General features: G+C 39.0%; 2 protein-coding genes across 51 annotated transcripts in view; both read left to right on the top strand.

Annotated features, from left to right (window-relative positions):
• Cald1 (caldesmon 1) overlaps positions 1 to 6,817 on the top strand; it is a 186,057-nt gene extending 179,240 nt beyond the window's left edge. For 8 of the 15 annotated variants that reach the window (XM_042273048.2, XM_076566529.1, XM_076566533.1 and 5 more), the window contains 2 exons: positions 1,629 to 1,709; positions 4,555 to 6,817. In XM_042273048.2, the coding sequence (XP_042128982.2) occupies positions 1,629 to 1,709; positions 4,555 to 4,563 (90 nt within the window). In that variant the 3' untranslated portion in view covers positions 4,564 to 6,817. The remainder of the gene's footprint in view (positions 1 to 1,628; positions 1,710 to 4,554) is intronic. The other 7 variants (XM_076566538.1, XM_076566531.1, XM_076566534.1 and 4 more) reach the window with 1 other exon arrangement.
• A 5,197-nt stretch (positions 6,818 to 12,014) lies between these two features.
• Positions 12,015 to 24,790, top strand: part of Agbl3 (AGBL carboxypeptidase 3) — a 104,338-nt gene continuing 91,562 nt past the window's right edge. For 30 of the 36 annotated variants that reach the window (XR_013049755.1, XR_013049760.1, XR_013049771.1 and 27 more), the window contains exons 1-4: positions 12,162 to 12,301; positions 13,117 to 13,235; positions 14,247 to 14,307; positions 17,431 to 17,616. Coding sequence is in view for 13 of the 36 variants with exons in the window: in XM_076566524.1 (XP_076422639.1) it covers positions 13,173 to 13,235; positions 14,247 to 14,307; positions 17,431 to 17,616 (310 nt within the window). In the remaining 23 variants the exon portion in view is untranslated. The other 6 variants (XR_013049757.1, XR_013049759.1, XM_042273036.2 and 3 more) reach the window with 1 other exon arrangement.

Genomic DNA, 24,790 nt, shown 5'->3' with positions numbered 1-24,790 from the left:
GTGTCTAAACTGCATGTCATGCAGCAATTGAAGGGCTAACTTGTCTTTCTTTTTGTTTAAAAAGAATGATGTCTTTCTCAGCTGGCTTCTCTTCTTCACTCTTTCGTCTCTGGTTGACTGGAAACCTGCCTTTCCTGCCTTCATTTCTCCCTCTTCTCCCAGAGTGGCTCTTTCTCTAACATATAGTCTGGTCAGGTAATTCCATTTATATTTCCTCTTTGACTTGAAAATACTGGCTTACAATGTGGATGTTGATATTTTCTTAAAACACCTTATTTAAACTCTTTAAGTGATCTTGAAAGATTCATCAACACTACTTCAGGGAAATGCAATCTATTTTCTTAGGTAGGAACACTCATGTGAAAGAAAAATATTTGTCATCTATGAATCAAATAAATAAGCGATTATGCCCACTTTTCAGAGCCTCTGCCAGCATGTTCCTTACTATACTTGCCAATGGTTTTAGGTCTTCCAGACAATTTGGCAACTTTTACCCACATTGGCAAATGTAGTGGAATTCTTTTTTTTTTCTTTTTAATATGATTTGTTGCCTAATGTTCCACGTTAAATAGGTATCGCTTTCTAATAGAAGATTAGGAATTCATGCCACAAGCCCATAAACTCAATAAGAGTATGACAAATCTTCATATGGCATTATTTAACAGTGTACATTCAGTATTGAGAGGCCAGTGCTCTGTCAGAAATATGTTCATCGAAACTGAGTATGTTCATCAAAACTGGTATCTATGGAAAACTACAGTTGCTAGCTTTCCCTTCCTAATGAGAAAAGGCATTGCCAAAGTAAGCAGTCCTATTTCAGTAAAACACATTCATTTTCTCCAAACTACCCGTGCCAAGTACTAATATAAGCAAAGGCTGGAAGAAAAGTAAGTGGAAACAGAAATTTGGATCCCTATCCAAATGAAATTAATTATGAGATAGTAAACAGGAACCCATGGCTGTATAACTATTATGGGTCATATTTTACTGTTTCCTTCCCAGGATTCATACATGTTCTTAACATACATCATCAATTGCCCACTTCTCTTAGGGTTACCATTTGTGACACGTGATTATTTTTGTGGGGCTAGGTTCTACTAATCCACCTCTGAACTATGCATTTGGCCATCAAGAAACAGAATGATTTTACTGTCTTCCTTCAGGTTGCCAGACCCTAAGATAGTGATCCTGTATAAGGGAGTTGTTAGGGCATGAATAAAACACTACAGGGAATGAGCTGGGGAGATGGGAGCCAGCAAAGAATGTATTAGAGAGCACAGAACTATGGGGGCCAGGAGAATCTAGTTCCATGCAGGCACTACAGAGGTCAGGTGCTTCCAAGTGCGCTCCCTAAGCCACAGTGGGCCTGAGAAGCACTCTAACCTTCCAGCCTGCCTCTTGGGTAGGCAACATGGACGTCTGTAGCCAGAGAGTTGTTAGTGAAGAACCCAGATGCTGTTTGCATTTCCAGCCCATTCTCATGAAACAGGCCAAGGTCTGTTCACAAATCAGAAGCTAGCGGTTCTTCCATTTTGGACAATAGGTGTGGTAGCTAGCTTACGTAGGCTTAGCCAGAAATCATGAATGGTCACCTATCATCTTTTTTTTTTCCTGTTTTCTTTCATTAGGACTTGAGGCCAGGGGATGTATCTGGCAAGCGAAACCTCTGGGAAAAGCAATCCGTGGACAAGGTCACTTCCCCCACTAAGGTAATATCCTGGGGGGGGGGGTTCCTGTGTCAGCAGTTGATTTTTTTTTTCCTAATGAATCATGGAATAAGATGTCCTGGGGTCAAATGAGAAATATTGCTGACTCACAAATCTGTGCTTGGACGGCCATCAGTTTCTAAAAGTCTTGTGTGTGGCTCAGAGAAAGGACAATTTACAAAGTCATTGACACTGCCTGTTTGTCAGGTTTACAGCATCAATGGCTCAGTCACGGAATGGTTTCCAGTAAGACAGTTTCTGAAGAGTTGTCATAGTTGTGGAAAAGCTGGCCAAGAGGCCCATAGGGGATAAGCATGGGCTATCTTTCTTGGCAGGGTCCCTGATTGGCTACACAGTTATTTAGGGGAAAACAAATCTCTTGGGACAAATTGTATGTCGCCTTCATTGGCTCCATTTCTAGAACTCTCCCAGGAGACAATGCCCACAGCCTCAGACTTCAGGCGGCTATGGGAAAAAAATGTTAAGTAGACAAAATATGCTATCCAGTGAAGACTAATGGCTAAGAATGCTTGGTCCTCTAGGAAAGGGGTTTGCATATTTTTCAGAAACACACTCTGGGTGGTGTTTAAAACACACTCAGAGAATAACCAGTACTGCTGGTTGTATAAGGAGGTAATGCATTCCAAATTGTGGCCTTTCCCCATTTCAAGAAACAGATCCAGCCTGTCCCCCAATAGGAGAAAATTTAGAAAGAGAACTCAGCTCAGTAATAAGGTAAGAATAGTCTGCTTCCAAGTACTGTAGAACCCTAGGATAGAGACTTCTTCAGCAAACTCCAGGCTAATGAGCTTCGTGAAGGCAGCTAGAGGACCACTGCGATCCACTGCAGTGAGGAGGGAGGTCCCCTTTTTCTGCATTCTGCACTCTCTTCAACCTGGTGCAGCTGCCCAAGTGTGCCGCTCCACCTTCTCCATCGGTTATAGATTGCTCTTTTGATCCAGTGAAAGCCACCAGCCCAGCCTCTCTACTCAAAGTGACTTCTAAATACTCCCATTATCCAAATGATTGCCAAGTATGCTAAAAAGGACCCAGTGTTGATCACCTGATCACCACTGCCAACCCCCAAGACTGAGGGAACAGCTACTGTTTGGCAGGCACCATTACTGTCTCATGTGATCCTCCAGCTACTTGTGAGAGGCAAGTGGTAGGATTATTCCCATTTTATAGCTGAGGAAAATGAGGCACTGAGAAATGAAATAACTTTTGTAAAGGAACTTGTTAGACAATGTGCGCTGAGGGGCAGGAAAGACGGCTCAGTTGTTAAGAGCATTTGCTGTTCCTGCAGATGTCCCAGGTTTGATTCCCGGCACCCACGTAGCAGCTCACAAACCTCTGTAACTACAGTACCAGGGATCGGTACCCTCTCCTAGCCTCCAAGGACACTAGGCATGCAGTCAAAACACAAACATAAAACAAAAATAAAACTTTTTATGTTCAAAAAATACCTACACTGATACTCAAGCACTCTGCTCTGAGCCTACATTCTATTTATTATTTATTTATTTATTTATTTATTTATTTATTTATTTATTTATTTATTTATTTATTTATTTATTTATAGACAGGGTTTCTCTGTGTAACAGCCCTGGCTGTCCTGGAACTCATTTTGTAGACCAGGGTGGCCTCAAACTCACAGAGATCAACCTGCCTCTGCCTCCCAAATGCTGGAATTAAAGGCATTTGCCACCATGCCTGGCTTCTGAACCTACATTCTTAACCATTATCCATATTGTTTTAGAATGCACATTCAGCAGAAAATGTAATATTCCCTTCATAATTTTCTATTGGTGGCAGGGGAAGTATGTTTTTTTTTTTTTTTTTAAACACAAAGAATGAACTTGTGGGCCTAAGACTCAAATCCTGGAAGCACAGATATATATCTTCCAAAGTAGTGGTCCAAGTATTATGGCAGCTTCCTTTCTGAGCAGGGGATGTTGACTATCTACTGTCACAGGTATCGGAGGCCCTGTGGTCACATTCGGGCTATGGAAAATAGAGCAAAACCACTCTGGAATGGTGGGACTGAAAGGACACCTCTCACATACATGACAGCATGGAGGGTGCACCTGGGATTGTGCAGGATGGTGGTCCGAAGTGGAGGGGTGCATTTCATGCTCCATGCCTCCTTCGCTAGCCTCTCCCACTGATCTCTTACAGTGGTTATAGTAAAACTCTAGACCTAGCTGATTTAATGAGCCAGCAGGTGAGGGGTTCCTGCTCCAAAACATCAAACTCCCTACTTATTGTGTGACCATTCCCTTGAAATGAAAATACACTGCACTTTGAAAATGCAATCTGTCACACATTAATATGTTATTGCCTCAGCAGGGACTTTTAGCACCTGGATGAAGGGGAGAGGAATGGGTAAGAATAGATTAAGGGTCAGATAAGTCTCAGGGCTCAGTGTGTGGGGAGGGGTAAGGAAAAAAAGATGGCTAGGGGTAGATGGGAGAAAAGCAGGGAAAAGCATACCCTCTGTCATAATTACATGTTGATGTGGCCTTGACTGAGCTAACCAGTCATGTAAAACACTGGAAATTCCCAGTCCACATGATAGAGCTTAAAAGCCATCTTGACTTTGAGTGTCCTGAGAAAAGATGAAGGTCAACATAGGAAAGGAACATCCAGGAGAAAGAAAAGGTGACCAAAAAATCAGTATAAAGATGGAGTGAGAGGTCCCATTTGAACAGAATGCCAGTAGTACCCTTCCCTTTCATGTTGCTTATATTTACTCCTATCATACCATGAGTCTTTTTAGTTTATTTTTCTGGCAAAATCTGTCCTACTGAAACACTGTGGGCTGTGATTTAAAGTTCTCTTCTCTCAGCAGGTTTGAAACAATCGGAGAAAGAACCCAACTGCAAGACGTCTTGCTGGGCCAGCTCAGTTGTAGGGGGCTAATTGCTCTGTTTATATTTATGTTGATTTACTAAATTGGGTTCATTTCCCTTTTTTTTTTTAAATTTTCCAATATCCCAGTAAACCCATGTATATGCTCACTATATTTAATAATCACAACTAGAGATGTTCATGGTCAAAGTACTGCTTTTGCAGAGGAGCCTGTTTCTAGAGAAACTCATGCTGTGAAATAGACTCGCTACTGTCTACTGTCATCTGTACAGTGACACCAACCACATTGGAAGTCAACAGAAGGAATTCGAGGTTAAGATTATCTGAGGAATGTATGCAGTATCTGGGGGGGGGGGGAATGAACCGTAGGTTTTGTTTTGTTTCAATAAAGACATCATGTTTCTGCACTTTAGACTAAAGCATGGAAGAAATTATTGAAGAAGGCAATTGAAAATATCTGAAAGTAACCCATTTCAGATCTGATATGGGGCAATGATTGTCTTTTTTAAAAAAAAAGATGTACTGTTGAGATATTGCTTTTTTATGTGCTGATTCATAGACCTAATTGGATGATTATTTTAGCTGACAGTGGTACTGATTTTTTTTTTCAGGTTGATTGCTTTGTGGATTTCTTTGGTAGTGATAGTAGCCTGAACCACATTTAAATAACACAACTATGTAATGTATGTGCATACATGTATACAGACACACTAATGGTAGACTTCTCTTAAATGTGCTAGACTATTATATTTAGTAGTATGTCCTTGTAACTAACCAATATCACAGCTTTTGGAGGTTAAATCACAATATTATATTAATATTTCATATTTGCCAGTAGAAACATGGAAGTTAGATATAGCTATGTTTTCAATGCCCAATGACTTATAAGAAAAAAAGTATTTGAAAAAGAGATTAGAAGTGTCAAAATCAGTTGAAATTTCTTATAAGACATAGTATTTAGTTTATAATTGAGGGCAGTCTTGAAGTCCAGTGTGAATTTTATTATGTCTACCATCTGGACCAAGCTCAAGGCCTACTTATTTGTAACAGTGAAGTTCCCCAAAAAGTGACCTACATGATATCTAAGGTTTATTCTTTCTCTACTTAAAGCCAAGCATTTTGGTGACAGTATTGCACAAATCAGAATTCATGTAGCCTAAAAAAAGACCAACTTTACCTCGTGTAGAAGCAGACAGGTAAAGTGAGCAAAGGCATGGCAGGGCTTCTATCTTTATGTACTCAGACTTTTTAAATTAAAATCTTCTGTCTCTATTAGTCAGTTGGTACTGTCCTAAGTTGACAATAGCTTTAAATTTCAAAACTGTATGTAAATTTTAATAGTGTTACTTTCCCCCTCAGGGGTCTTTAGGAACTCCACCATTAAGACATCATGTCTTCATTCTTCCTAGTAGATAATGAAAAGTACTCCAGCATCTTACAAAATGTTCTTATATAGGCCATCCTATGCATACAGTGTCATTGTACAAACTCATACCTCAGCTGACTTAACCCAAATTATCTTAGTCTCCATTCCTTCTGCATTGGGAGAGCCTCCAAAATAACCATTTCTAACCCACATATTTCCCATCAAGAGGGAAGGGTTGGCTTGAGGGGAAACTGCTGCCTTGAAAAGTCTATTTTTCTCATGAATTAGTAAGAGTTAGTTGGATTCCTTAGCTTTTAGCAAACTTGGGCCAAAGGAAGGAAAGCCACTAAGACTACACAAGTCATCTACCCATGACAGAGTAGACACAAGTCTATGATAAGATAAACTAGAATGCACATGGTGCACCGTGGAAATGACTTCCATCATTGGAGTAAAATGGATCAAAGTTCAATTTAAGGCTGATGGTGAGAGAACATGTGTTAGAGCTTTGAACAGAGGTCTTCTGACAGCTATTATCTAGATTTTTTTGTTTTTGTTCCTTTTAAGAAAGTTCAAAGTTGTGAAAGAATGTCTTGATCCTAAATTTTATTCCAATATTTGGATGACATGAGTTTTAGGGTAGAATTTTGTTCTGTTTGGATTTCATCTTTGGGAAAGCAAATTCCTCATTTACTTGTTCAATTACAGCTCTCTGTTATCTTTAAGAGAGGAAACTGCACGTTGAATAGCGTGTTCTGTGAATCTGCCATTGTTAAAAACATTATAAACACTTGGTATTTTTCACTGATGACTGATCGCTGCAATAAAAATATATTGTGAAATGCATCCACAATAAATGGAATTCTTCCAAATATCTCTGCCTCATGCATTTTTCTTTGCTCTACTGATTGTGAGAAATGTGTCTATAATAATAAAGAGGATGTCAAGGTGCTTGCACTTCACATTGAGTGTTGGTTTCACTCTATAAAGGAAAAAAGCATTTTGAGACAGGATTTCATGTAGCCCAGGCTGTCCTGGAACTCATTATGAAGCCAAGAATGACCCTGAACTCTTGACCTTCTTGCCTCCTCCTCTCAAGTGCTGAGGTTATGAGTAATTGTTAGCATGCTTGGCACAGATCAGATTTAAAGTATTTCTTTCTACAGGGAATTTTCTAACCAAATGCTCAAAAGTGTCCTGAGGTAGACAACTGAGAGAACATTTAAAAAATTCTCCTTCTAAATAAAAGTAAAGGCTAGGTGCCCAGCACAAGCTTGTGATCTGGGGTACTCGGAGGCTGGAGGCAGGAAGAGGCATTGTCTTGTTCCCAGCTTTAGAGTTTGTGTGTCAGCTCATCCATTCTCAGCTCCACAGATAATACTGACCACTTACTTCACTCCACTTCAGATTTAATAGCAGAATTTTTGCTGCGGCATGTTGTTTTAAGGAACACTCAATATATTTTATAAAATATGCACATCATATTATAGGTCTGGACAGGTCCCTGAGAGTGCATTTCCAACGATTCTGATGCTATGGTGGCTCTGCTGTTTTGCAAATGTTGCTTTGAGAAGCCAGTTCTTCCTCCCCCTCCCCCTCCTCCTCCACCCCACCTTCCTCCCCCTCCTCCTCTTTCCCCCACCCACTTAGGAATGTGTGAGAATGTGCTTCAAACATTGTCAGTGACGACAAATGAGAGCACTGACTAAGACCAACACTTAATGCTCATAACACTATTAGGTAGGTGACATTATATTCCTGTTTACAAGGAAACTGTGGCACAGAACGGTTAAAGAATTTATTTCAGGCCACCCAACTAGGTACCATAGTTTCAGAGCCGACACCTCTCCTGCTGTGCCAATGGCTCTCAAAATGGAGGTTACAACCAGGTCACCTGCCAGACTTGTGGAAACAGATATTCCCTCCAGTTTCTGATTCTATAGGTCTGGGGTGGAGCCTGAGAATTTACATCTTAAAAAAATAGCAAATAACATTAATGCTACTGGTTCCATGTCAGGATACCTGGAAAACCACTGTGTAATGCCAGAAGAGAGTAACAGCTGGAACTTGTCCTTCATGTTACGTGAGTGAAATAGAGGTAATTGCTTAGAACTTGATGTGCGCTTCACCCTTTTAAGCCTCTCAGTAATCCTACAAGAGAGGTACTAGTCTATTATCTCCATTTTGCAAGTAAATTAATTGAAACATAAAGAACTTTTAAAACTTGCCAACAGTCAGTGAGCTGTTAAGTCATAGAATATTTGACCACTAGTAATAGATTCCTAAACCCACACTCTTAATTACTACACTCCCCACTCTGGCACATGAGATTGCCAGATAATAACTGTGCCTTGAAGAGAGCTCATTGTGTGTGCAGATGGGGAGAGGAGGCCTGAAGAAGTTGCTCTCCTCAGGAAGTCCACAGACAAGCGTGTGAGACCAACCCTGTACGCAGTAACTTGACCAGGTAAAGAGACCTTTGTCCTTTTGGCCCTGGGATGTCTTAATCCCAAACCAACAAGAGGCAAAGACTCTTGAAGGGAAAAGAGAAGAACATAATGAAGGCAAGTTTATGGAATGATCCTTAAGTTGAGTCTTGGTTAGCTGCTGGGTGGGACAGATCTCAAGATCTGGGTTTGGGAAGACTTTGAGGGGTTTGGCCATTGAGTGGATCATCCTAAAGCCAGACAGTGCAAGGAAGGGGCAGCCTCTGCACCTCTGGCTGCATTCTGGCCAGCCTCTGGCTCCCCGTTCCCAGAATGGCTTCATCAACTAACCTGTGTGAAAAGACCTCTAAGTCCCCCTGATACCTAACTTTATGATGTCACAAAGAATGATTGCTCTGGTCACTTTGTTTTCTTATCTAGATCTGTGTTTAGTAAATTCTAGATGATGAATTATTCAAAATAAGTTATATTCCTAACATAACTTACATTTTTGCCATTTTACCAAAATGAATTTTCCTCCTGATGCCCATGCCGGAGATTATGCCTTCGCAGTAGTACAGCTTTAGTTTTCTTTTCCTTTCTTCTTATTCTTTGTTTTTTTTGTTTGTTTGTTTTTTTTTGTTTTGAATATTGTGAGTGCTACTGCTTTAGGAAAGTAGAATAGGGAAAGTTACTTCAGGCTGCATGTGCCTCCGGAAAAGGTACATACTGGCTGTATGAGTCTGTCCAGTAGCTTTCGGTGGTGAGATCACACACAGAGAAGGGAACAAAACTCAGTAAGTCTTCATGAGATTATTCCAGACCTCATTTTCATTTTAACTTAAGAGCAAAAAATTTAATTTCTAGCATGTGCTACTGTCTGAAATCAATTTAAAAAAAACTGTTAAATTAAAAATGTAAAACTAGGAGACAGATCAGTGGGAAAAGGCACTTACCACCAAGCCACACAACCTGAGTTCGATCCCAGGGCCCACATGGAAGGAGAGAACAGACTCCTTCCAGTGGTCCCCTGATCTCCACACATGCATTGTACCATGCATGCCCTCCCACAAATGCAATATAAATAATTTTTAAAACTCATTTTTTAAAACCTTTAAAGCAAGATGCTTCAAAAGCTATTTTAAATTTAATTGGAGAGGAAAATCCATATGACTTATCTTTCAAATGACACTAGCCCCAGCTAGGTTCTTTCATAGCCTCTGTACTTGCTGCCTTTTCCCCATCAGCAAGGTCTTCTCTAGTCATCCCCATGGCTTATTCTCCTGTTCAAACACCGCCTGGGCAGAGGTGATCATCCGAAAGAACTACACTGCCATGCCACTCACCTGCGGCACTTGCTATGTTCTTTACTTCTCTTCCTAGCGATTTTCATCTGCATGGTTCTATTGCTTTCTCTGCTTTTTTCCCACTAGAATGTAATTCCATGAAAAACTCTTCTGCTCCCTGCAATCGCCTTGTACTGCCAATAGTCTGTGATGTGAACTAACCAGTCAAGATCGGGTACATAGTGAATGAATGTGATTCTCAAAGTCTGGCTGAATTTCTCAGTCATTCTCTGATGCACTAACATCACTCTTCTCTATAAAGATTGTTGACATTATGCTAATGTGCATATATGGGCATATAAATGTAGATATAGATATAATTTAACTCCTGTCTTTGCCTCTTCCATACCTGGTTGCGTCATTTCTTAGAGCTTCGTCTTGTGAACCTGACAGTCTATGGCCTTTACCCATGACTAAAATCCAACAGGAAAGAAATAGATTCCATATATAAAGACTGTCTTTGCCCATTTACTGTTTCTAATAGCACAATACCACTGGCTGTGTAAGTTTAAAGAAAAACCGTCCAGTTTGGCTATGGTTCTAGAGATGCAGGTCAAGGGAACACATTTGGTGATGGTCTTGCTGGCAGAGTTCAGAAAAAGGAAGCATGTCTCCTCTGGTCTCTCTTATAAAGCCACTAAGTATTAATTATGAGGAGCCCACCTTGATGGCCTTTGAATGGCCCCACATATAAACACAAGTAGGGTTAAGTTCTGTCCTTACAATTTCGCAATGGCGAGTAAATTTCAGCACCTGGACCTTTGAGATTACCCTCAAACCACAGTAAAGATTTTCTGAGCAGGTCACCTTTAGTGATGTACATATGACATAAAAACCGAGCTCACCTAACTATGAAGACTAATTTTCAAATGATCATGATCTATGGTACACTTTATTTCCTCAGGTCAATGTCCAAAAAACCACTAAGTCCCAAGCTTTTGGATTGCTGACCCAAACACATTTTCAGAAACTTACCAAATCTCGAGATGCTAACCCATGCTTAAATAAAAGCGCTTTGTCTTTATTTCACTTTTCAAGCCTATTACCCCTGTTTCCACAATATTACAAGTCTGAGAGCATATAATGTGGCCCATGAGGGCATCAAACACCTATTCGTTCTTTGTCTTTATGGGTTTTTAACTCTACTTGGAAAATTGTTCCAACTCTATTATCCACCAAATTTAAAGATGACTAATAAATCAGGATGAGATGTATGCAAAAAAAACCCTCTTAATGTCTGTTATAGGATAGCTCATTGACTTAAATAAGGTTTTTTAAATTTTTTTTTTTTTTGCGTGTAAAATGTTGGCTAACAAAGAATTTCTAATTTAATGAGACTTTCTGAGAGTCTGCCCTCATATAACCATGACTCCTCCAAATCAAGCATTTAAGTCTCATTTCCAGGCTAAGGACGGATTACAATTATGCAGAATGGAAATCAACCTTTTAACTCCAAGTACAATTACTGCATTCTTTTTCTGGATGAAGAAAGTTTAGTCCAGAAAATTAATTAACTTGCCCACGGTCAGGCTGTTAGAAGTCAAGCGAGCCTCAAGACACAAGCCTTAAACAGCATGTTCTACTGCCTTCTCTGCGCAGGGACCCAGCAAACAAATTTGCTGTCACTCGGGACAAACTGTTGTCCCGCCTTCCCCAGTGCTAAGTCCTCTCTCCAGCCTGCAACACTCCAAACCTCTCCAAACCTCCAGAGTTCCCCTCGTCGCCCTAGCGTCCCTCTCCCGCCAAAAGCCTCACGCTTTTGTCAATCCCTGGAGCTGCCCGAAGTCTCGCGAGAGTACAGCCGTCGCCATGGCAACAAGCGGCCCGCTCTCCATGGAGGGCGTGGCTGCGGCCGCTGAATTGCCATGGTGTTTCCTCCGGCCCCGTGGTCTCCGGGAGCCTGGGGCACGTCCTGAAGTACTCTCCCGGCAAGGGTGGAACGACCTGGCTGGCTTGAAGAGGCCGAGGGAGCGAGGCGGGCGGCAGGGGAGCGCGGGAAATGCGCCCCTCAGCGCGGGGCGGCGCGGGGCCCAAGTAAGCGCGGAGGCGGCTCGGCGCGGGCCCCGAGCTCCTGCCCTCGGAGAAGGCGTGGCGCGGCCGCGCGGCTCCTCGTTCGCGTCCTCCTCAGGCGTGGCCCGGCGGCCGCGAGCTTCCAGCCCCCAGCGCTAGCCCGCCTCACCCGTGCGCGTAAGGAGCCGGCGGCGACCGGGCGCCTGGCCGGTTGTCCCTATTTCGAGCTGTCATCCGGGGCTAGAGCGTCAGCGTCACTCTGAGATGTCGTCTAGGAACAGCTGTCTCGGTTGCAGATGTTGTTTATGATGAAGCTTGCGAGGCCTTCTGTGCGGTCAGCGCCCCCCAAACACGCTCTTCTGTAAACCAAGGGCTGTGAAGTCTTGTCCGTTGCGTGCAGCCCACGCTCCTAAACTCTTGTTCTTATAGGTAACATAAACCAGTAGTTGTTAAATTGGTCAATTCCTTTGGTACCCTCCAAAGTGTAAAATCTTGGCCGGGATTTTTGATCATTTCGTTGCTTGGTAGCAGGCTTGCCTAGAAAGCAGCCGTGGTCATCTCCAACAGAACCTTCAGGTACATCAATGCTAATGATGTAATTGACTATACAGTAAGGATCAAAATTAAAGAGAAACTCAGGTTGTAGACACTGAAACTTTTGGGTCAATTGAAAGTTAAGGAGGAAGAGAAAAGTTTTTAAAGTATTGCAACATTTTATTGCCTGAATAATTATACTTTTTCTTGCTGCCTAATTTTTAATGCCTGGGGATAATCCTGAATTTATTATTGCTATGTAGTGTTTAATTACAGATATAAAATGTAAATGGTTTGGCTATGCACTGTGAAAGTTTTTCAACTAAATTATTTACATGATTTTTTTCAACAGACTTTTTTCAGTTTTATTTTTGTTCATAAAACATATTAACAGGATATAAATTTAGTCCCTCCATCTCCTTCCAGATTCACCTCCCCATTCCCTGTGTACTCATCTTTGTGTCTTCATTTTTTTTATTTAGTTAAAATATAATTACATCATTTACTGTCTTCCAACTCTCTCAGATTCATAGCTTCTTTTTCATTATTATTGTTACATGTGTGCAAATATATAAATGCAACATGCAGAAGTCTATTGAATATTGCTTGTATGTATATATTTACAGAACTAACCATTTGGTATTCGATAACCACTTAGGGGGTTTGTCTTTACTGTAGTAGTGGATAGTTTCTTCAAATCTTTGAAATTGTAATTAATTTCCTGTATCATCATTAGTTTAGTTTTTAGAGATCTGTCACTGTTAATTAAATACAATTGTATGTGTTTTGGAGTACTCATTTAATGTAGGATATATACACCTTAGCTTAAAAGAAAAGCTGTCAAATAATTTCCTTAGGACTTTGTCAGCCTCCCCACATAAGAAAAGAAAGTTCAAGGCAGACATTTGAAGACATGTCAGAAGATTCAGAGGAGGAAGACTATTCAGACAGAAGTATCAGTGATGACGATGAATCGGTATGTCTTTCTCTTTTCCTTTACATAATTTGAGATAAAATGTATTATAAATCATATATTCCCAATTAAAACATTGTAGAAATAATGTGATGTAAAAATAAAATGGAGGATGAAATCATTGTCATGGAAGTTAGAAAATAACTTGACTGAAAAACTTATTTTGTAATATACCCTAGCTAGAAAGAAATAAAAAGAATTGATTTTTCTTGAAGAGGCTGGCAACTTGAAAGTGTGGAGGGGGAATGGGAAGGGTTGGGAGGGATGAAAGGGGGTAAAATTTTACATCTAATTCTATTTCAATTAAAAACATTTTTTAAAATAGGAAAAAGGGATTTTTCTTGAGAAAATACTTGGGTAAGATTATTCTGGATTTTATTAAATTTACATATGTAATCATTAGGGGTTTTATTTTTACAATCCATATCTACCTAACTCCCTTATGTGCTAATCATGTTGCAGCATAATATGCACCCTCCTAGGACCACTGGTGGTCTTCCCGCCAGTGCTCTCGTGTTTCCCCAGTGTGGGAATGTGCCTCTCTAATAACAGGGGAAGGATGTGGAGAGTAGAGAAGGAAGAGGATGGGTGTAGTGTTTGTAAACCTGTAGCTGGTCCTACAACCTGTGCTAAGAGAGGTCCTTTTAAAAGAATAAATTATAATATATTTAAAGTCCCCAAATCATTCAAACGATATATAGTTCTCTAAGTCCATAACTTTCTGTGTTTTTGTGTTCTCGTTCTCCAGTTGTTTTTCCAAGGGTTTTCAGGATCTTTAAGCTTTATTCCTTCTCTGCAGTCATTATCATGGCCGTACCCTGTGGAAGAAGAGAAATAAAGATGCAAATTTTAAGGTTCCAGTGGATTGGAACTACTGCTTTGGGGCCAGTTACGCAAATAATTGTTGGAGTCTTCCATTTATTAAAGACAATCCCAAGTACTCAAGTAGATGTTAAACAAAACTCTGGATTTTGATATTATTGGCTCTTCAATTTTAAACTTCTTTTGTTTCAGGATGTGGATACATTCATGAAATTTGTAAGTGGTGATATTCATCAGTGTACAATACTAGCAGGTTTGAACTCATCTTATTTGTCTTTTCAAACTTCCTTTATCATGAAACCTTGAGTGGATAAAAAGTAGTAGAAGGAAACTGAAAAAAAAAATCCAGATTTAGTAGAACAGTGCTTATTTTGGTGGGTAGGGAGGAAGAAATATATCCACTTTGGAGTTTTAACTTTTCAAGATGGTTTTAAAGTAACCCTGGTTAATATTAGAAAGTAATGAATGAAATTAAATGAAAGCAGTGATTATTTGTGAAGGACTGTTCAACATAAGGAGTTACCTTTTCATTTTATTCAAAAAATAGAACTGTTCTTTAAAGGCATAAGCTATAACAAACATAAAGTATTAGAAATACATATTTATTTCAGTAATATATAGTTGGATAGTAGTTTTAAAAATAAGGTTATTCATTTTCAAGTATTTATATATGTGTGTGGGCATCTTGATTTATTCTGAATTTTTTAAAATGTAAACATTTATAGTTGTACTGACAAATTGTAAAATATTTCCGGTAAATATTTACATATCTAACACAGTCCAATACTGATGTTAAAGCCTTTTCACTTGTCTTTTACCACCATTCTAAAACAAATCTTCCCTTTTAAGATACTCTTCTTAAGTTGGTATGTGTCATTGCTAGGGTTTCTGTTGCTGTGACAATACCATGACTAAAGGCAGCTTGGGAAGGAAAGGGTTTATTTCATCTATTACTTTCAGGTCACACTCCATTACTAAGGGAAGTCAGGGAGGAACTCTAGGAACTGAGCTAGAGGCAGCAACCAAAGCAGAAGCCGTGGAGGAATGTTGTTTCCTGGCTTGCTGAGCTTGCTTTCTTATACCATCCAGGACCACTTGCCCAGTGATGGCAACTCCACCAGTGAGCTGGGCCCTCTTCCATCAATCATTAATCAAGAAAATACTCCACAGACTTGCCTACTTACCAGTGTCGTGGAGGCATTTTCTAAGGATTCCATCTTCCCAAATATCTAGCTTTGTGTTGAGTTGACAAACACCAACCAGCATAGTATGTATTTTTCTAGATTTTTCTCTTTACAAGTGTATATATGTGTATATACATACATGTGTATTTTATGTGCATATATAAAGTGTGTGTGTATATATGTATCTATATACATATACTATAGTAGTAGAAATTATATAGCACTGTTCTGTGGATGCTTCTCTGCTACCCATTTGGTTTTTTGTTTATTTTGTTTTTGTTTTTTTAGCTTTGCCATCTAATGGAAAACAGGATGTAACTCCTTGTTTTAACTGGTATATTGTCAGAGAAATTGAGAATTGTCTATATTCCTTTTTATGAATTGCCCATTCATGGTAATTTTTTGATTTTTGCTTATGTTGCTTCCATCATTTATAATTATTTTGGTGTGGTTGTGTTTATCAGTATTCATCTATGGCTCTTTATTTTTATCTTATTCAAATTACAAAATACTCTACTCCAGGGTCATGAGTATACTCATCAAAAAAATCTTAAGTACTTGTCTGTGTTAATCTGAATTTTGATATTTAGTTTCTCACATGAGTAGGCTTTATTTTCTAATATATAAATAGCAAGAGTGTCATTTTGTATTCTGCAGTAATTTTTATTGAAATTTGTCAATTTTTATCATTGATTTCAAATGACACCTTTACCACATGTTAGACATGTTAATTTTATCATGTACTAAATCCCATCTCTCCATCCCTTTAAATGTGATATTTTGGTTTATGTATATGTATTTGGTATAGGACAAGTATTTCTTCAGACTCTCTTTCTAATTGAGTCAAAAGTTAGAAACAATCTGAATATCCAACAATAGGAAAATTATTAATTAAATCACATCACATTGTATTCAAGGTATATATTGTACTATGCACTATAAGAAAAGCTTCTACAAGTGAAGATATAAGTAGTAAAGAGCCACAGATGAATTCTTATAGCCATATCAAAATAATTCTAAAGGATCAATGTAGATATTTATCTGTGATACATATTAAATAAAGTCACAGTCATATGTTTAAGGTGGTCCAATTTGGGTAAATCCTATTAAAATGTAATTTTGACACATTTAAGGAGATGATTTGAGCAACAACGATCCACAAATTGGGTGCTTAAAACCAGAAAGGGTTTGGAAATACTATCTAAGCTACAAATAAGGGAATGACTTAAAGAGTGACTTCATAAGCAAAGCAAAGATTTGATTGTTTAAAGTGGAGCAGAGAACTTAGGTGGATCCTAGTGGAATGTCCAGGTTAGTTCACAGGTTCAATAGTTATATAAAAGAAGGAAAATAAACTTAGAATTTCACATCAAACCGATGCCATACAATTACACACTGACAGAGAAAGGGCCACTGCACTGGCTGCTGAGAGGGTAGGCCCATGATAACTGTATGAACCACACTCCTGAGGTTGGGTCACACAGTGAAAAGCTTATGACTAAGAGAACACTAGCAACCTTTAGGAATGCAGTTCCAATAAGTGGTGAAGTTATAGTCAATGACTATATTTAACGCACTGGACAATTAGTATGGTTAAGAAGTCAAATATAGGGCTTGGAGAAATAGATCATTCGGTAAAGTACTTGCTTCACAAATATGAGGACCAGAGTTCAAACCATAATGATGCCTGGCATAGTGGTTTGCTCCTGTAATCCCAGCAAAGGAGAGGTCTGTGAGACAGAAAGATCTGTAGGCTCCCTGGAAAGCCAGTCCAGCCTAATTGGCGGGTTCTGGGCCAGTGAGAGACCCTGTCTCAGTGTAGGTGGACAGTGTTCTTGAGGATGAAACCAAAACAAAGGTCCTCTGGACTCCATAGGCTCTCACACACACATTTAAAAGTCAAATTTAGATGATCTGCTAGGGAAGCTGCAAGAAACAGACATTTTTAAAGTATTGGTAAGAAATCATTATAAATGATACTATATATGTTAACAAACATTTTTAGCTATTATGAAGATCAGTTGTCACAAAATTTCACTTCGATATTTAGAATGTTGTGAATTATTAAATAGTTAATATATCTATAAATACGTATAAATTTAGTAGATTAAAATGAAAAGAACTATGTGAAACATGTAGGAATTAGGGATTTCCTTGTAGTCACTCATGATTGTGTTTCAATCTTTTTTCAGCTGATGCTATTGGTGACCCATTCTTCCCTCGAACTACACAGATTTTATTGGAGTATAGGTTAGGAAGATGGGTACCACGCCTTCGTGAACCAAGGGATTTATATGGTGTCTCTTCTTCTGGTCCATTGAGCCCGACACGGTGGCCATACCACTGTGAGGTCATTGATGAAAAAGTCCAGCATATTGGTATGTTTCTAGAAGTTTGGGGAATTCAGACATTAGCAAATTTATTTTATTAGTCTGATGTTAATGAGGAGACTAATGATCTAACAACTGCATTCCAGAAGTATAACATAAGCCATATGTATATACAAAAATTTCCTACTAGCTATACAGCTTTAAAAGTGGAATTAATTTTAAAATAATAGTCCATTTAATTGAAGTATATAAAAATATTTCACTATCTTTTTGCTCAGAGTCATCCAAATCTGGTATGCATTTTATACTTATGGACATTGTAGTTCAGACAACACAATATCATACAGAACTCAGACTCTTCACATTTCACTGTGCTTAAATAGAAGGATTTAAAATGTATGCCAGAACTGGGCATAGTGGTACATACCTGTCATTCCAGCACACAGGAGGCTGAGGCAGAGGATTGTAAGTTCAAGGCCACCCTAGGTTGTATATCACTGGTTCCTATTTCAAATAAACAGAAGTCCCAGATCTATATTAGCTCCGAACAGTTCCAAAAGATATGACTTCCTAGTCAGACATACGGGGCCTTTACCAGTGTCAATACTTGTGAACTGTAGTCTCACTCACTTTTGTACCTCCATCCTTGCCCTCAGTCTCTTTTCTTCTCAGTGTATCTTTGCTGATGCTTGTCTTTCTCTTGTTGCCATTTCTGTTCCTCTTTGATTATCTAACTCCTTAAACCCCTTTGTCTTTGCCTTTTTTCCCACTTCTTGTTTCTTTTCTTCAGTGGACACGGATGGGCTGTAGGCTTATTTAAGTGTATTTTTTGTTTGTTTCTTTCTTTATGTGTGCATTCCCAAATTCATTTTCTAGTATCCTAGAAAGAGCTCATAGACTTAATGTCCATAGTCAAAGACAGTGGAATAAAGACAGTCAAAAAATCCTCATTGCTCTGCACCTTCCCACTGCTATTTTTCTCTTGTTGATTGTCGAGTCCACATATGCTATTACCATGTAGAACTCTAATAAAGTATTAGTGGTGGATAAAATTTAAAACTCTGTAATTATTACAGTGCCTACTGAAGTTAAATGCCACTCAGAAAGTTTTTTGTTTGTTGATTTTTTGTTGTTGTTGTTTTGGTTTTGGTTTTTCAAGACAGGGCTTCTCTGCATAGCCCTGGCCATCCTGGAACTCACTCTGTAGACCAGGTTGGCCTCAAACTCAGAACTCAAAGACCTGCCTGTAGGTGGTATTTTTCTGTGTCCCAGCAGCCACTCCTCAAATAACCACACAAAAATTTATTACTTATAAATGCTCAGCCAATTGCTTAGCTTGTCTCCAGCCAGCTCTTTCAACTTAAATTAACCCATTTCTGTTAATCTATACACTGCCCCAAGGCTCATTTACCTCATCTATGAAATTCAGTGTTGCTTGTTTTGTGTCTGGCTTGCAACTCCAGACTCTGCCCTTCTTCCCAGTGTTCACTCTGCCCGAAAAATCCTGCCTAGCTATCAGCCAATCAACTTTTTATTAACAATGAGAACAACACATTTTCACAGTGTACAAAAGGATTATTTCACAGCATTTCCCCCTTTTTGTCTAAAAAGGAAGGTTTTAACCTTAATATAGTAAACCTATAACAAAAACAGTTATCAGGTAAGAATCATAGTTACAATAAGTATCCCATTTGTATTTGGCAAAATTGGATAAAATACTGTACTTAATCTTTGTAAGTCTAAAGTTTTATGCTTAACAAGACTAAGGAAAACTATAAGTTTAACTATTTAGTCTTTAATTACATCAAAGACCCAGAAGGGTGTAATGATACCTAATGACATGGACATCTGGCTGTAAAATATTTTGAGATTAATAGTTGTTTTTGGATAATCTATCCTTTTTTCCTTTAGAAAGGGGTCTTTGAATTTAACTCTTTTGTTTAGCTTTTTTTTTCTGACTGTGACAAATTAACAACTTATAACCAACCCTCTTTAATGATAACAACATTCATAACCCATCTTTTGGGAATGTAGTTGTTTTCTCTAAACTACTTCCTGTTTTCTGGGGGTACTAGCATCCTTGGAGGACCCTGAGAAAATTCAGGATAATAGTTAAGTCTGGGCTGCAGTAGTCTGTGAGGCTGGACCATCTCAGCCAGCAGCCTTGAAGCTGTTCTGGATGCAGAACTCTGAGGAGACTACAACAGAGGTATTTTGAGATGCTGGATCACCTGGGCCATTTGTTTTCATTGGTGTCTGGTCCCCTTATTCTGAAAACACATAAACTTTTAAAAGTAACATATGTATCTATATTAATACAAGTATAGACTGTGCATTGTACACAAGTTAGTCAAAGATGATTTTTTGTTTTATGTTTGAGTAGATATAATATGCGTTAAGTGTTCTGTTGTTCTTTTAGGTTTATTTCTTTATGTAGCCAGGATTTTCAGGGGGTCTTCCTTGACCAAACCTGATCCATATCAACCTAGAATGAATCCACAGCTTATCATTTCTTGTGGAAATAAACGCATAACCTCTTCTCCAAAGTAACATATCTTCTGACTTCCATTTTGAAGTCAAGACATTTTAAAATATGGTTGTTTAATCTATCAGTTTTCATAATCCAATGTGTTGTGTCTTTATTAGCAATCAGAAAATCTAAAGACAACACAATAATATACAGAATCCAGATTCTCTGTTTATTTCCCATGTTTATGTGGCTTATTATATGTTTTTTATTTTTATTTTACTTCACTCCTTTTTAAGGACTTTATTATTTTTAAACTATTTTTTAATCTGTGACTGTATATACTTTTCTCTCTCTCAGGCTTATGTATATTTTAAACACATTGTAACCCAGTTAGAGATTTTTTTTTTCCATCTTGATCTGTCTTTACCGAGCATCTGAATTGTTCTTTGATTGCCTCAGGTGAATCCTAACTGCTATGTTAGCAGCCATTTGTGCAGCTTAGCTTAGTGCCTGGTGGCTGGCAGCTGACTCCTCCCAGAGGCAGCTGCCAGGAGATGCATCTCTGTACTGTGGCTGATATGAGAGACATGAGACTAGGAAGCCACGTTTGGCTCTGTTTCTGTGTGTTTAGAACCTTTTAAAGCTTTCTCAGGTTTTATGTGAATCTACATTGCCCAATGGTGGGTGCCATTTGTAGGTGGAGTTTTTTGTAGGCATGTGTAGGCAGCTGCTCCCAAATAACCACTCAGAGACTTATTAATTATAAATGATCAGCCAATAGCTTAGGCTTTTCTCCAGCCTAACAACTTAAATTAACCCCTTTCTGTTCATCTGTGTGTTACCCCAGGGCTCATTTACCTCATCTATGAAATTCCCATGTTGGTTCTTCGTTTGGCTTGAGACTCCTCAGACTCCGCCCAAATTCTTCCCAGTGTTCTCTCTGCCCAAAAATCCTGCCTAGCTATTGGCCAATCAGTTTTCTATTAACAGTGAGAGCAACACATTTTCACAGTATGTGAATGATTTTTGGGGGATAGGGTTTCTCTGTGTAGCTTTTGGAGCCTGTCCTGGAACTCACTTTGGCCTTGAACTTACAGAGAACTGCTTGCCTCACATCTTTGGTGCATCCTGTTCTTACATTTATTGTAGCTAGAGTTTTTCTGCCTTGCCCACAGTCAGGACAAATCTTTGTCACCCGCCAGTCCCACAGCCGCTCAGACCCAACCAAGTAAACACAGAGACTTATATTGCTTACAAACTGTATGGCTGTGGCAGGCTTCTTGCTAACTGTTCTTATAGCTTAAATTAATCCATTTCCATAAATCTATACCTTGCCACGTGGCTGGTGGCTTACCGGTGTCTTCACATGCTGCTGGTCATGGCGGCAGCTGGCAGTGTGTCTCTGCCTCAGCCGTCTGCTTCCCAGAATTCTCCTCTCTCCTTGCCCCACCTACTTCCTGCCTGGCCACTGGCCAATCAGTGTTTTATTTATTGACCAATCAGAGCAATTTGACATATAGACCATCCCATAGCAATTTATAGTACTTAATTTTCAACCTCCATTTAGCCCTTAGTGATTGACATCCGTGCCTCAGGATGGAGAATGTCTCTACACCCTGATTACTTGATACACTCCCAGTTTTATGCTTTCAGGTACCAATTCCAAGTGTGTGTGTGCGTGTGTGTGCGTGCGTGCATGCATGCATGCGTGCGTTACTAAACTCCTGTTTTCACCAATAGTTAGATTCTCTGGTGCCATGTTTCAGGTGTCTTGCGTGTTAAATAGACTTTGAGCTTTATGAACCCAGCGTCCCCTATGAATGAAGGTACAAACACTCCACAATGCAGGTGCAAATGCAGCCTTTCTCAGCACTGCTTTCCCAAGATCCCTAGAGTCATGGTGGAAGTTTTGCTGTTACTAGTGACACACTCTGCATGGTAGAATCATGCAGGGTGAGAGCTTTGGTAATGGCTGTGCCATGTTGTTTTGTTCAGTCTGTGTCCTATAATATTTGCAGGTTGTGCAGGTTATCAAACTGCAACATCTACTACATTCTTTATGTAGGAAGAATTGTAAATTAGCTCCTAGCTGTCTTGAACAGCTTTTGCTACATGCTGTCATTTCAGAAAGTCTTTTCCACGGTCTTATACATTCCTTTGAGATTGCTTTTTAAAACAAGATTAAATATTTGATAGGACATGAAAGACTAAACAATTTCGCTTGTAGATTGCTTTTATTTAAAGTTAGAAGAATGGTATAGCAAAACAAAGAGGCAGCCGGGCGGTGGTGGCGCATGCCTTTAATCCCAGCACTCGGGAGGCAGAGGCAGATGGATCTTTGTGAGTTCGAAGCCAGCTTGGTCTACGGCGCGAGCTCCAGGAAAGGCGCAAAGCTACACAGAGAAACCCTGTCTCGAAAAAAAAAAAAAAAAAAAGCCCAGAAGACATCCTGGTACAAGCTTCCCAGAGTCTTTATTCACACACACACAAACACACATGCACACACACACACACACACACACACACACACACACACACACACACAGAGAGAGAGAGAGGGAGGGAGGGAGGGAGGGAGGGAGAGAGAGAGAGAGAGAGAGAGAGAGAGACTGAGACTTCTGATTAAAACAACATGTATGCAGTGAATCACTCTGCCTCAGAAACTAAGGCAAATCAAAACTAAATTTTGTGCCTCTCCTATCATGTGGTTAAAACAGTGTGTTTAAATGTACTGCCAAATGAAAGCCATCAGTTTATAAACTTTTGGGGGTTACCAGAGCAGCCTAAAACCTTAAACAGTTCATCTACTAATGTTTCTGTCCTTTTCTTAGCCAAGAGTCAAAGCTAGACATCCAGTGTGCCATGTAGATAAACAAAACAAAAAAAGGGGGGCTTTTCTTCAGCCCAGTTGTATACACAATTGTCTATTGTGAAAGTCTTTCTATATTTGCTCATATAGACCAATATTTTATGATTGTTATGTTAGATTTCATTAAGTAAATGAACCATAATTTAATTGGTACCTTATTAATGTGTTTAGAACAGAGCTTAAAATATCACAAAACTTGATTTCAAGATAAACTACGAAGTTGCAGTAAGCAAAACAACATAGTAGACCTGGGGAAGTAGCTGGCTTACCCGTGCAAGGCCCTGAGTTTGAGCACTACGAAACAAACGGGTGGCACGGTCAGAATCAGAGGTGACCCAGAAATCCATCTACTCACAGCTAACTGAGTTTTTTTTTACAAAGGTACCAAGAACACACCCACGAAAAAAATGATCTTCATTAAAACAAAACAAAACAAAAAACAGGTGCTTGGAAAACTGGAAATACGGATAGAGCTATAGAGATGATGGAGGTGTAGATAGAGATACAGGTACAGGTACAAATATAGATAGATATAGGCATGGGGCAATAATAAAAAAAATCTCTGCTTTTTACTATTTCTAGAAATCAATTAAAATTAAATTCATCTTAACCTCGTTTGTTGTTGAGGCTTTAAGATTTATTTCATTTGAGTCATTTAGCTTCAATATTTGTTTGGTTCTTTTTAATATCTTAATTGTGTTGAGTTTTTTGGTGAGACCATGAATTGTTTCCTTCATTTTCCTGAATCGTCTATTTTCTCACATCTTATTGAATTTCCTCAGGATCATTATTTTAATTCCTCTCAACATATGGGTCTTGACTCCTTTGGAGTCAAATGACCCTTTTACAGAGGTTGCATATCAGATATTCTGCATATCAGATATTTAAATCACAATTCATAACAGTAGCAAAATTACAGTTATGAAATAGCAATAAAATATTTTTTTTCTTTTTTTGTTTTTGGGGTTTTGTTTGTTTGTTTATTTGTTTTGTTTTTCAAGACAGGGTTTCTCTGTGTAGTTTTGGTGCCTTTCCTGAATCTCATTCTGTAGACCAGGCTGGCTTCAAACTCACAGAGATTCACCAGGCTCTGCCTCCCAAGTGCTAGGATTAAAGGCGTGTGCCACCACCTCCTGGCTGCAATAAAATAATTTTATGGTTGAGGGTCACCACAATATAAGGAACTGTATGAAAGGGTCATAGCATTAGGAAGGTTGAGAACCACTGCTTTAAGGCATTTTTAGATGTCCTTTACTATAGTTTGTTTCCAGGCAATTTTTATGTGTTCTGCTTCTTTTCTGTGTTGATGTTTACATATCCGTGAATCCATTGCCTGTTCTAATTTTACAAATAAGCCTTCATAGTGAAAGGCTTTTTCCTATGATGAGTCAGATGTTGGTTTAATTTGGTGCATTGGTTCTTGTTTTACGTGGCACAGAAGTGTAATCTCCATGTTAATTCTCTAGCAACTGTCACTGTCAGCAGTATTTGGAAGTGTCTCAAGGGTTTAGACTATGGAGGTAACTGTGCAGCTTTGAAATAGATATACAGCAGCAGAGAGTAGACTAGAACAAAACTCAATTCTCATTAGAATGCCAACTAATTGCTTTCTAAAACTTGACATATCAACCCTAAGATTTATATGGAAACTCAAGAAACACTGAGTAGCAAAAAGTAAAAAAATTAAAAAATCAAATTAAGGACTCATATCTCCTTTCTAATTTTACTGTAAACTGACAGTTATTTAGACAGTTTGGAACTATTTTTCCATGAGAATATATAACAGACAAGTGGATAAAATTAAAAGTACAGAATTGCTGAACACGTGTGGTGGCACATGCCTTCAATCCCAGCACTCAGGAGGCAGAGACAGACAAATCCCT

The sequence above is a fragment of the Peromyscus maniculatus genome, chromosome 3, assembly GCF_049852395.1.
Source record: "Peromyscus maniculatus bairdii isolate BWxNUB_F1_BW_parent chromosome 3, HU_Pman_BW_mat_3.1, whole genome shotgun sequence".
In the NCBI taxonomy this organism is placed as follows: domain Eukaryota; kingdom Metazoa; phylum Chordata; class Mammalia; order Rodentia; family Cricetidae; genus Peromyscus; species Peromyscus maniculatus.
This window is presented reverse-complemented; position numbering and strand designations above follow the sequence as displayed.